This window comes from Schistocerca cancellata, chromosome 4 (assembly GCF_023864275.1).
Source record: "Schistocerca cancellata isolate TAMUIC-IGC-003103 chromosome 4, iqSchCanc2.1, whole genome shotgun sequence".
NCBI classification, from domain to species: Eukaryota; Metazoa; Arthropoda; class Insecta; order Orthoptera; family Acrididae; genus Schistocerca; species Schistocerca cancellata.
In genome coordinates this window covers 193,170,304-193,184,466 of record NC_064629.1, presented here as the reverse complement: position 1 = coordinate 193,184,466, position 14,163 = coordinate 193,170,304, and the positions used below count along the sequence as shown (strand labels likewise).

General features: G+C 43.7%; 1 protein-coding gene across 1 annotated transcript in view; it reads right to left on the bottom strand.

The window, feature by feature from the left end:
* Positions 1-14,163, bottom strand: part of LOC126183258 (uncharacterized) — a 368,835-nt gene that overhangs the window by 50,159 nt on the left and 304,513 nt on the right. Inside the window, exon 3 of the mRNA XM_049925074.1 lies at positions 70-370. Coding sequence (XP_049781031.1) covers positions 70-370 — 301 coding nt within the window. The remainder of the gene's footprint in view (positions 1-69; positions 371-14,163) is intronic.

Here is a 14,163-nt window from a genome sequence, read left to right as displayed (position 1 = left end):
AACCTTAACAAGTTCTTGTAGCGACTTATCAAGTATGTGATTTTGAGAAGACAGACACAGTGTACTCACGACGGTCATGAGGGCAGAGCGCATCTCGTAGACCCACACGTGCGAGCAGCTAGAGCCGAAGCCGTGCACGATGACCTTGGTGGGCAGCGACGCGTTGAAGGCGGCGGCGGCCTCCGCGACGTCGGAGCGCAGCCTGGTGGCGTTCAGGTGTCTCGGCGCGACGGTGCGGCCCGAGTACAGCATGAAGCGCGTGCCCACTTCCTGCGGTGGAGCGGGCAGCATGTCCAAGTAGCCGAACACGCCCGAATCGCTGAAGCAGCCCACCTCGTCGTAGCACACCACGTTCGCCGCTCGCCGCTGCCTGTGGAACACACGCTGTTAGTACACCGCGTCTCTTAAATCAGCCTGGTCGCGTCAGCTAACTTGAAACTGAGATAATGGACCTCTGCTAGATACGAGGGGCACCCAAATGAAAACTGAACAGCCGCCGCAACGGGACCGCGGAATGATTCCATTCAAAAGTAATCAGCATACATCTTAAGGGGCTCCGGAACGCCCTATACTTGCAATGTTAAAATGACGCTTATAAATTACATCTTTCCTCACAAAGTATTTGAGGTAGGAGGTTGAACTTTTTACAGATTATTTATTGGAATATGGGCTACAACTTAACACAGGGATTTTACAAAATTTTAGTTCAGTTATTAAAGATGATTTTTTTTCAATTGTAATGAAAATTCACAACATGTTTTGCAATTTTTTATTTATATATTCAAAAATATACAGTTTTTTTTGGAAAAAGGCTGTGTATGAGAAAATAAAAGTTTTGGGAATCGAGCGACAAAGATTGGATTAACTTTTTAGTACATTCCAGGTCCATAGGATGGATTATCTTCATCCTCTGCAAACTCCTCCTCCAGCTTCCTCTTGTTCCTCCTCCTGTTTACTCTTGCTTGTATTTCTAGACTCTTTACAGCCCCGTCTGCAGCCCGAAGGCGTTCCTTGTCTAAAGCAAGCATCGCTCGTACCATGTTAGAACCTATCTTCATCCCCATATTTCTAAATACCTTGCACCTTACAATGTTGCCATCACTGAAAGTCGCAACAGCATCATACACACCAAAGTGAAGTGTTTCTATTCCAACAAATACAGTCTTGGGGATTCTCGACCATATAACACTATTTACACTTTCATTGGGGTTTTGAGTTTTTCCGTGAATACACTTTTTCAACAGTTCAGGTGCTGCTAAGTCTCTGAAAATAGGTTAGCCACAACACATACTTTATCTCACATCACTAAAATGTACCTGATGAACACGGACGTTAATAATAACACCATTTGACAGCAGTTTAACAGCGCCACAGTGGGTCACGCCCATGTAGAACACATTTCAAAAAAAATTTAAAAATAGTTGTAGTCTTCGGAATTGAATAAATTATATATCTATTAAAAGGTAATAGTCTGCAGATTCAGAAAACGCAAAAAAGTAAAAATTGAACTTTTCATGATTTTGAGCCTTTCCGGAGCCCCTTAAGACATTTATCCTATTGGGAGTCGAGACGCCGGCCGCTGTGGCCGAGCGGTTATAGGCGCTTCAGTCCGGAACCGCGCTGCTGCTACGGTCGCAGGTCCGAATCCTGCCTCGGGCACGAATGTGCGTGTAGTCCTTAGGTAAGTTAGGTTTAAGTAGCTCTAAGTCTAGGGGACTGATGACCTCAGATGTTAAGTTCCATAGCGCTCAGAGCCATTCGAACCATTTTTTTGGAGTCGAGACGATCAACTCTTGTGACGTAGACTGCGGTCGGCTGCTTACAGATCCACAACCGCACCCACTCTTGCACTTCTTCGTCCGACTGAAACCGACGTCCATGCACGTCTTTCTTCAGATCGTCAAAGATGTGAAAAAGCCACGTGATGAAAGATCCAGGCTGTACGGAGGACGCTGCAGTACAATATGTGATCAAAAGTATCCGGACACCCCCAAAAACATATGGTTAGACATTGGACTCGCATTCGGGAGGACGACGGCTCAATCCCGCGTCCGGCCATTTATTTAGGTTTTCCGTGATTTCCCTAAATCGCTCCAGGCAAATGCCGGCATGGTTCCTTTGAAAGGGCACGACGACTTCCTTCCCCATCCTTCCCTAATCCGATGAGACCGATGACCTCGCTGTCTGGTCTCCTTCCCCAAACAACCCAACCCAAAAACATACGTATTTCATATTAGGTGCATTGTGCTGCCACCTACTACTAGGTACTCCATATCAGCGACCTCAGTAGTCATGAGAGATCGTGAGAGAGCAGAATGGGGCGCTCCGCGGAAGTCGGCAGTCTAACAGTGCATCGAGGAAGCTTCTCGCTCCGTGACACCGGCGAAGTTACAACTCGACCGCACCACATTTAGAAGGCACATTGCCTTACGCGCAGCGTGTGTGGTATCTGCCCCTGAAACTTTGAAGGGTTGTAGGTCCCAAACTAAAAGTGATAGGAATGTAATTTAAATTGATGTATACACAGCTGGTGTTAATGATTCCAGTACATGATAGAAACAACTATTGTTCCCTTTAAAAAATGTATCTTTTTGCTGTAACTCTTTGGATAATAACACAATAAACTATGTTCATAGCTCCGCAGACAGTGTAACTTTTCTTATGGTGACCTACCGCAATAAATATTTCCGTTGCCTATTACTTCGTGACTAACAGTGGCAAACACATTTAGTGAAACACCCTGTATATATTACTGGTTATTCCTTTTTACATCTTTTTTTATTTTCAAGTTGCAACTTTTTTAAATTTAATTAAGCTATATTTGAAATTATTTGCATATTATTGTTGCAACATTATTGTAAATCTTTACAGTAATGAGGAAGGTGCAGAACTGTTTGGCTCAAAATGAAAGCTGAATGCATTTTGACACAGAGAACTTCTAGCTAATTTCTGACAAATGCATCTTTGGAATGTCAGTCCATCATATATGACTAAATCTGATATTAACAATGCTATACGTTTTACCATTAGTCAAATATCGAAACGAAAAACAAAAAAGAGGGGCTTTTGAAAACAATTGCTTTTTCGACAAATCTGAATGCTCCAATGTAACATACATTAAAAGCCATTGAAGTTTCTTTTTTAAACATGTGTTACCGTTTCACCCCCATAAGGCCATATGGACACGTATACAAAAAACTGTGTCTCTTACTTTGCTCTACATTACAGTATATTCAGCACCGCTCAAGATCGAAGTGTATCCCTTAGGTAGGTTTAATTGTCAGCAGCATTAAGCAAAGAACCGCATCGTATAAGAACAGACTAAAGGGGAGGGGCAGTGAAGCCGCCTGTTCCCTTAATTTGTGCAACTGTAGCAGAGCTTTCACATACATTTTCTTGCCACAGAAAGTTAATTTGTTCGCATCAGTGTAATTTGAAGGTACCTCTACTGCAACTCTGTGAAAGCAGGTGCAAGGCAATGATGTACACCATACTGGAGTAGAGAATCTGAACCTCCTTCGCTGCTTTAGTCATGTATGAAGCACCATCTGTTACTAGCAGCAAAACGTTGTCTCTGTTCACACCATCCGGCAACAGAAGCTTCATAAAACTGTCAAACAAAATAGCAAGTGTCGAGTTGTTTACTCTCTCGAGATCTTCACGCGTTAGCAGAAACATTTCTCTACGCCCTTCAGCTTTCAGAACACCAATAATAACATTCCCAACATAGCACTCACTCACATTTGTGGTTTCGTCTATAAACACTCAGACAGTTTGATCAACAACACTAATTCGTATTTTGTTGAGCATCTTCTGGTAACACACGGATAATTACTTCTTTCTCGTTGTAGATTCATTTGCAACTGGCTATGTTGTGTACTCCTCTAAAAACTATCTGAAGCATGGATTCTTCCGTTACACCTATGGGATGTTGTAAGATACCATCTTCTCCCTGAAGGACGATTGCAGGGCCGAAAATGGACTTGTCTGCTCAAATAGCGGCGTTTTTCTGCTGTCATTTCCTGCACTTCTCTTCCCATAGCTGCTTTGTTACCAAAAGCGCTTTTATGCACTACTTTAAATTCACATGGTTTATAAAATAATATTTCTCAGTCAATGCTGAAGAACTTCTCTCCCTAATTACGAACAAAACCTCGCAAATCAGGCTGCTGGAGCCCTTTACTTTCGGCTTGTTGAACCAGACTGAGTTCGTATTAAAACTGAATAGTGCGATATTTATTACGTCGGAAGCCGTGTTTGTTGGCTTCCTAAGCGTTTTGTAGACGCTGCGCAACAATGTGTTACGTCAGGCAACTGATTAGTATGTTACGCTGCCGTCTACTATACTCCTGATAAGTAAACGTTTGCAGTACTTTTTGTATTTCTTTGTGACAACATCACCTGAAACACTGTCATGTGAGCAATATTCTCACGTTTTTATTCTTGTAACCTTAAAAAATGACAGACAATGCATTTTTGGCACAAGTTGACCGAACTGGATCTATAATTAAAAGTGAGTAAATACACTGACGGAAAAAAAATCGCAACACCAAAAAGGAGCTGTGCGACATAAACGAAAGTTGGTAGGCCTGTTTCTACATCTGAAAGATGATTTCTACTCAACTGTCGTACCAGTCGCCTAAGAATGGCACTAGTTGACCCACTACGAGGAAAAAAAACATGGTTTACTTTCAACACACGCTGTAACAGTCGTGAGCGTTAGTTTCCTTTGAGATTGGACGTGGTGAGTTGATGTTAGTCATCAATGCCTTTCAGGCGACAAAGACAACTCACAGAGTTTGAACGAGGTCGTGTAATAGTGTTACGAGAAGCAGGATGTTCCTTCTGTGATACTGCAAGAAGACTTGGGAGGAATGTAGCCACTGTACATGATTGCTGGCAGCGATGGTCACGAGAATGAACGGCCGCAAGAACACTGACTGCTGGACGGGCATGTGGTACTACCGAAGGAGAGGAGACCATCGTGTTCGGTGTATAGCTCTAGCGCATCGTACTGTATCTGCAGCAGCAGTCTGAGCGGCAGTTGGCAGCACTGTGACACAAAGAACTGTTACAAAAAAATGGCTCTGAGCACTATGGGACTTAACATCTATGGTCATCAGTCCCCTAGAACTTAGAACTACTTAAACCTAACTAACCTAAGGACATCACACAACACCCAGTCTTCACGAGGCAGAGAAAATCCCTGACCCCGCCGGGAGAACTGTTACAAACCGAGGCCTGCTGTATAGGTGAATATAAACAGCGGCTTCAGTTATTGTGATCGTTTTGGTTACTGATAACTTGATACCAGTGCCTATGAGTATAATTTGAACATCACAGGTATGTTCTTTCCAACAGTTAGTTTATACTCAGGTGTATTTGTGGTTTTTGTTTTTTACTCACTGATCGCTATGCGAAATTTTTAACTTCCAGCACTGAAGATGATCACTATGTCATTGAAAATCGATTTTACTATCAATAAACCATCAATATTACGGCCAACGCTGACCTTCCATTTAATTTTAATGTTATAAATCGGTTACATCAAGGACAGCTCCGAACCAGACGCCCTGTAGCGTACATTCCACTGACCCCAAATCACAGCCGTTTGCTACTTCAGTGGTGTCACGCGAGAGCTCACTGGGGGGCAGGGTGGAGGTCTGTTGTGCTTTTTGATGAAAGTTGTTTCTGCCTCGTTGCCAGTGGTGGCCGTATGTAGATTATGTGACCAGTTGAGGGCCTGCAACCAAGCTGCCAGCGTGCTAGACACACCGGACCTACACCCGGAGTTATGGTCTGCACTGCGATTTCGTATCACAGCAGGAGCACTCTCGTGGTTATCCAACACAACCTGAATGCAAAACTACCATGCGGAGGGCACAGGTTCTACACACATCAAAAGAAGTTTTGCATCACCTCGGTTCCGAGAGTTCAGGAACCTGTACAGAAAATTGGAATAGAGATCAACATAAACATCATTTCCGCCCTTTTTATTGCTCATGAAAACCACACTTCCATATTGTACCACCATACAGCGGGACCTTCAGAGGTGATGGTTCACATTGGTGTACACACCGGTACCTCTAATACCCAGTAGCTCGTCCTCTTGCATTGATGAGTGCCTGTATTCGTCGTGGCATACTATCGACATGTTCATCAAGGTACTGTTGGTCCAGATCGTCCCACTCCTCAACGGCGATTCGGCGTAGATCCCTCAGAGTGATTGGTGGGTGCCGGCCGCGGTGGTCTAGCGGTTCTAGGCGCTCAGTCCAGAACCGCGCGACTGCTACGGTCGCAGGTTCGAATCCTGCCTCGGGCATGGATGTGTGTGATGTCCTTAGGTTAGTTAGGTTTAAGTAGTTCTAAGTTCTAGGGGACTGATGACCACAGATGTTAAGTCCCATAGTGCTCAGAGCCATTTGAACCATTTTTGATTGGTGGATCACGCCGTCCATAGACAGCTCTTTTAAATCTATCCCAGGCATGTTCGATAGGGTTCATGTCTGGAGAACATGTTGGCCTCTCTAGTTGAAGCATGTCGTTATCCTAAAGGAAGTCATTCATAAGATGCGCACGATGGGGGCGCGAATTGTCGTCCATGAAGACGAATAACTCGCCAATATGCTGCCGATATGGTTGCACTGTTGGTCGGAGGATGGCGTTCGTACAGCCGTTATGGCGCCTACCATGAACACCAGCGGCGTACGTCGGCCCCACATAATGTCACCCCAAAACAGCAGGGAAACTCCACCTTGCTGCACTCGCTGGACAGTGTGTCTAAGGTGTTCAGCCTGACTCGAGTTGCCTCCAAACACATCTCCGACGACTGTCTGGTTGAAGGCATATGCGACACTCATCGTTGAAGAGAACTTGATGCCAATCCTGAGCGGTCCATTCGGCATGTTGTTGGACCCATCTGTACCGCGCTGCATGATATTTTGGTTGCAAAGATGGACCTCGCCATGGACGTCGGGAGTGAAGTTGTGCATCGTGCAACCTATTGCGCACATTTTGAGTCCCTGTGGATTCACGAAAAGCATTATTCAACATGGTGGCGTTGCTGTCAGGGTTCCTTCGAGCCATAATCCGTAGGTAGCGGTCATCCATTGCAGTAGTAGCCCTTGGGCGGCCTCAGCGAGGCATATCATCGACAGTTCCTGCCTCTGTGTGTCTCCTCCATGTCCAAACAACATCGCATTGGTTCACTCGGAGACGCCTGGACACTTCCCCTGTTAAGAGCCCTTCTTGGCACAAAGTAACAATGCGGACGCGATCGAACCGCGGTATTGACCATCTAGGCATGGTTGAACTACAGACAACACGAGCATTGTACTTCCTTCCTGGTGGAATGACTGGAACTGATCAGCTGTTGGACCCCCTCCGTCTAATAGGCGCTGCCCATGCATGGTTGTTTACATCTTTGGGCGGGTTTAGTGACACCTCTGTACAGTCAAAGGGACTGTGTCTGTGATATAATACCTACAGTCAACGTCTATCTTCAGGAGTTCTGGAAACTGGGGTGATGCAAAACTTTTTTTGATGTGTGTATTTCCGGCCGGGTTAGAGATTTTCGCCGCTCGTGGACTGGGTGTTGTGTTGTCCTTCTCATCACCTCATCCTCACTGACGCGCAAGTCCGCCAGTGTGGTGTCATCTGAAATAACACTTGTACCTGGCGGCCGAAGTTCTCCGGATGGAGCCTCCCAGCCAGCAATGCCACACGATCATTTCACTTCATGTTTTCGGGACTTTGCGAATGGTACGAGCAGTGAGGTTAGTGGATGGGTCCGCTAATTGCACGTGACAGGTTGAGACTTTGGGTTGGCCAAAAAGCCTGTCTGGATGGCCGAGGCGGGTAAGGCATCCATTCTAGGGAAAGGGAGCATCTGGGTTCGGGTCCCGATCCGGCACAAATTTTCAACCATCACCATCGATTTACTTCAATTCCTGTAAGGCGGCTGAAGTCCTGTATCACCATGGTGGCTGTTCTGTCGGAGATGCCTGATTGGTTGGTTAATTGATGGTCAGCCAGCATCTCGTGGTCGTGCGGGAGCGTTCTCGCTTCCCACGCCCGGGTTCCCGGGTTCGATTCCCGGCGGGGTCAGGGATTTTCTCTGCCTCGTGATGGCTGGGTGTTGTGTGCTGTCCTTAGGTTAGTTAGGTTTAAGTAGTTCTAAGTTCTAGGGGACTGATGACCATAGATGTTAAGTCCCATAGTGCTCAGAGCCATTTTTGATTGATGGTCATCAGTCCCATCGGGTTAGAGAAAGGAAACATGCCGGCATTTGCCTGAAGCGATTTAGGGAAATCACGGAAAACCTAAATCAGGATGGCCGGACGCGGGTTTGAACCGTCGTCCTCCAGAATGCGAGTACAGTGTGCTAACCACCACGCCACCTCGCTAGGTCACATGTCTGACAAAACAGGCACCACTTATCAATAAAATTATCAATCCACGCTCTTTGTTCATTGCTATCGAAAACTGTTGCAACTGACAGTGGAATACTGCGTGCAGATTGAGGGAAATTATTTTTCGTACCACCAGATCCATTACGTCCTGCAAATTTAGCACAAAGTGGTTCTTGATGTGTAGAACAATGAATCTCGTCTGTCGATCGTTCTAATTTTTTGCTCTTTCATCGCCAATTGAATTCTTTCTGCGTGGTGTTGTGTCATTCCATAAGAAATTTGCAGTACTCGTCGATAGCGCGACTGTATATCGCATAACAGATATTGATAAGTCTTCATCCTTCTCTTCTGTCATTTCCATTCATTTTGAAAGGTTTGTGACAATAGATCGCTAGACTGCCTCTTTTTGTGCAGACAGCCACAGGAGCTGTGAACTCCTTTTATACAATCACCAAATAGCGAAGGGTAAACAGCATTCATACCAGGACTCTGCCGAGCTTAAGAAAGTCGTCACGACCCAAAAATGCTGCACTACAATGCTAATTGAAATGTCCTGCTGTACCGAGTACTTCGAGAAGTACTGAGCAAAGCCGAGACAGGCCGAGCTTCGGCCAGCACGGAGCACGTAGTGGTCGTGTGCGGTTTGACACGACCTGGCCGATACTGTTCTCGACGCTTGTGTACGTCCGCGTGGGGACGCGGTAGCCGATTCTTTCTTTCTACAGGACAACGCTTGAGCACATAGGGTACCTCTCGTGGACGAAAACATTTCAGCCCATAGAGTGGTTCATGGTGTGGGTTCCTGTAGTCATGTCCTAGTTCATGAACCACGGGCAACGTATGAGTGGCCAAGTAAGTGGTCCCGACAGTCGGGATACCAGTAGAAGAGGAAGTGGGAGAATACAAGGTCTACCTGTCAGGAGTCAAAGCAGGAATAGCACAATGGGGTGTAGGGCTTTACATCAGGAAAGAAATGGAACCCAGCGTAGTTGCAATAAGGTATGTAAACGAACGACTGATGTGGATAGATTTGACAGTGTCTAGCAAGAAAATTAGGTTTGTGTCAGTATATTCGCATTGTGAAGGGACAGATCAAGATAAGATGGATAGTTTTCATGAGGCTCTCAGTGATGTAGTTGTTAGAGTAAAGGACAATGACAGTGTTCTGCTCATGGGTGATTTTAACGCCAGGATTGTAAATCGAACAGAAGGGTATGAAAAGGTTATGGGTAAATTTGAAGAGGATATGGAGGCCAACAGGAACGGGAAACAACTCTTGGATTTCTGTGCCAGTGTGGGCTTAGTAATCACAAACTCCTTTTTTAAACATAAGAACATTCACCGGTATACTTGGGAAGGCAGGGGAACCAGATCTGTCATTGACTATATAATAACAGATCAGGAATTCAGGAAGGCTGTGAGGGACACACGTGTATTCAGGGGATTCTTTGACGACACTGATCATTATTTAATCTGCAGTGAAATTGGGATTGTGAGGCCGAAAGTGCAGGAGGTCAGGTCCATATGTAGGAGGATAAGAGTGGAGAAACTTCAGGATAAGGAAATCAGGCACAAGTACATAACAGCGATCTCAGAAAGGTACCAGTTAGTTGAATGTAGTCAATTACAGTCATTGGAAAAGGAATGGAAAAGGTACAGGGACACAGTACTAGAAGTGGCTAAAGAATGTCTTGGAACAGTAGTGTGTAAAAGTAGGATGAAGCAAACAGCTTGGTGGAATGACACAGTCAAGGCAGCCTGTAATAGGAAAAAGAAGGCGTATCAAAAATGGCTACATACTAGAACTCAGGTAGACAGAGAAAGTTATGTTGAAGAAAGAAACAAAGCCAAACAGATAATTGCAGCATCCAAGAAGAAATCTTGGGAAGACTTTGGAAACAGGTTGGAGACTATGGGTCAAGCTGCTGAAAAACCATTCTGGAGTGTAATTAGCAGTCTTCGAAAGGGAGGTAAGAAGGAAATGACAAGTATTTTGGACAGGTCAGGAAAACTGCTGGTGAATCCTGTGGATGCCTTGGGCAGATGGAGGGAATATTTTGAAGAGCTGCTCAATGTAGGTGAAAATACGATCAGTAATGTTTCAGATTTCGAGGTAGAATGGGATAGGAATGATGATGGAAATAGGATCACATTTGAGGAAGTGGAGAAAATGGTCAATAGATTGCAGTGCAATAAAGCAGCTGGGGTGGATGAAATTAAGTCGGAACTCATCAAATACAGTGGAATGTCAGGTCTTAAATGGCTACACAGGATAATTGAAATGGCCTGGGAGTCGGGACAGGTTCCATCAGACTGGACAAAAGCAGTAATCACACCAATCTTTAAACATGGAAACAGAAAAGATTTTAACAACTACAGAGGTATCTCTTTAATCAGCGTTGTGGGTAAAATCTTCGCAGGTATTGTTGAAAGGAAAGTGCGAGTATTAGTTGAGGACCAATTGGATGAAAATCAGTGTGGGTTTAGGCCTCTTAGAGGTTGTCAGGACCAGACCTTCAGCTTACGGCAAATAATGGAGAAGTGTTACGAGTGGAACAGGGAATTGTATCTATGCTTTATAGATCTAGAAAAGGCATATGACAGGGTTCCTAGGAGGAAGTTATTGTCTGTTCTACGAGATTATGGAATAGGAGGCAAACTTTTGCAAGCAATTAAAGGTCTTTACATAGATAGTCAGGCAGCAGTTAGAGTTGACGGTAAATTGAGTTCATGGTTCAGAGTAGTTTCAGGGGTAAGACAAGGTCGCAACCTGTCTCCACTGTTGTTCATATTATTTATGGATCATATGTTGAAAAAAAATAGACTGGCTGGGTGAGATTAAGATATGTGAACACAAAATAAGCAGTCTTGCATATGCGGATGACTTAGTTGCGATGGCAGATTCGATTGAAAATTTGCAAAGTAATATTTCAGAGCTAGATCAAAAATGTAAGGACTATGGTATGAAGATAAGTATCTCCAAAACGAAAGTAATGTCAGTGGGAAAGAAATATAAACGGATTGAGTGCCAAATAGGAGGAACGAAGTTAGAACAGGTGGGCGGTTTCAAGTACTTTGGATGCATATTCTCACAGGATGGCAACATAGTGAAAGAACTGGAAGCGAGATGTAGCAAAGCTAATGCAGTGAGCGCTCAGCTACGATCTACTCTCTTCTGCAAGAAGGAAATCAGTACCAAGACTAAGTTATCTGTGCACCGTTGAATCTTTCGACCAACTTTGTTGTATGGGAGCGAAAGCTGGGTGGATTCAGGTTACCTTATCAACAAGGTTGAGGTTACGGATATGAAAGTAGCTAGGATGATTGCAGGTACTAGTAGATGGGAACAATGGCAGGAGGGTGTCCACAATGAGGAAGTCAAAGAAAAACTGGGAATGGACTCTATAGATGTAGCAGTCAGGGCGAACAGGCTTAGATGGTGGGGTTATGTTACACGCATGGGAGAAGCAAGACTACCCAAGAGACTCATGGGTTCAGCAGTAGAGGGTAGGAGGAGTCGGGGCAGACCAAGGAGAAGGTACCTGGATTCGGTTAAGAATGATTTTGAAGTAATAGGTTTAACATCAGAAGAGGCACCAATGTTAGCACTGAATAGGGGATCGTGGAGGAATTTTATAAGGTGGCTATGCTCCAGACTGAACGCTGAAAGGCATAATCAGTCTTAAATGATGATGATGATGATGATGAAGAGTGTCCACCTCGATTTCTTGGTCTGAAACTAGAGAAAGTTTGGAATATTCTCGGCAGGCAAGTTTCTGAATGCAGACACCTTCATACATTTGCCGTCCTGAGAGCAATCATCCAAGAAAAATAGAATTCATCCCAACAGAGCTCATAGACACCATCCTAGCCGCGCGGGATTAGCCGAGCGGTTTAGGGCGCTGCAGTCATGGACTGTGCGGCTGGTCCCGGCGGAGGTTCGAGTCCTCCCTCGGGCATGGGTGTGTGTGTTTGTCCTTAGGATAATTTAGGGTAAGTAGTGTGTGAGCTTAGGGACTGATGACCTTAGCAGTAAAGTCCCATAAGATTTCACACACATTTGAACATTTGAACACCATCCTAAAATACTGTATGTATAATACTATTGGTCGATATAATCACACTCTGTGTTAATATTACTTCTTGAACGTTTCTAAACAAGTTCTAAATCCGAATATAAATTCATTTTTGTTGTACAGAGTCATGTGTCCTACAAATTGGCGAAGATTTATCGATTTCTCTTCCTAGTATGGAGATGATGTTGAACAAACATTTTAATTTTTTGTGTTGGTATGCATTGCACAGTGACAGTCAAGGGCCAATTATTCTGAGAATAGCTTTATTTATACGGATTGTTAAAGTGGTTGTGCTGTGTGTATTTCGTTGAAATGGATAAAGGATAAATCGTAATACCATCCTAAGATGAAATTTTTTGGATTGGCTAATTTATAACCAATGGAAAATCATCCAAACTTTATGAAAGGCTATAAGGCGTCCGTCCTTTATTTCCAACAGATATGAAATGGGTAGCTGAATAAAAAAAAAGACCGTACTGGTCTTGAAGATTACTCGTGTAGAGTCTTTCAGAATTGTAACCACTAATTAAATCATTCACAGAGTGGTAAATATGGTATTGTACGACCGGCGACTAAACGTATGTGGAATAGCTGACGTCACAGGTACATTACAAGAGTAAAAGTACCACACGTTGCATATGAAGAGTGAACTATGGGAATGTTTTGTGCAAGATGGTTGCCATAATTACTGAATTCTGACCAAAAGAAATGCGCAAACGAGTTTCTCAGCGACGTTTACATTAGTTTAAGAAGAAATCAAGCAATTTCTTTGAGCCAGTTTGTTGCTGTGAATGAGACATAAGCCAAACACTACACCTGAAATGCAGGCCAGAAATTTCTTCAGAATAACGAAAAATGTTTTTGCTATGGGGCAACAGGAGGACTTGAATTACGCATTATTGGTGCATCCATAGTATTTATAAGATTTGACACTGTGTGACACTCAGCTATCCCCACATCTAAGAAAATTTATGTCTGAAAAATTTTGTGAGTCCAATGGCGAGAAACACCACGTATAAAAATGTTGAAAATCTTTCAAAATTGCACTCTGGGGCTGAAATAGCCTCACTGGAGTAACATAAGTCAAAGTGTGTTACCTAAAAAGGATTCAAAAACGCAGTTCTACATTGCTAGGCCTAAACATTTTCTCTCTGTATGCACATTCAATAGTAAATTTAATATTTTAAACCTGTTCACTGAGTGTATCGACTACGTTGTTAGTATCACTTGCGTCACCATCTATCAGTACCAACGTATCACAACGTATCATCAACATAAAGTATACAGTAAATAATTTTTGTCCGCAGAGGATGATTTCATTGTGACGATTTTCTGCTGTATATTTAATACATATTTTGGCAACTGTGTACACAGTACTCACGTAAATTTTGTTATTAAATATGAATTAGTTGTAGTTCAGTACTACTCAAGCAGGTCCATGAATTCAACAATTTCAGGTAATGTTTAATGTGATGACTGAGAGGTTCCGGGGTTCTGGAGCAGATAAATTTATGCATAGGTTTTTAACATTGCATAGTAGTAACTCAGCTGAATGGGGGTTCTGAGGTTTCTAATTCCATAAATTAGTTGCTGACTGTTGTTTATCGAGTAGTTTTTAGTGTATGCATCTGTCTTGGCTAGTATCTGGTTAAGTTTGTCATTTTCTGACTTGAACT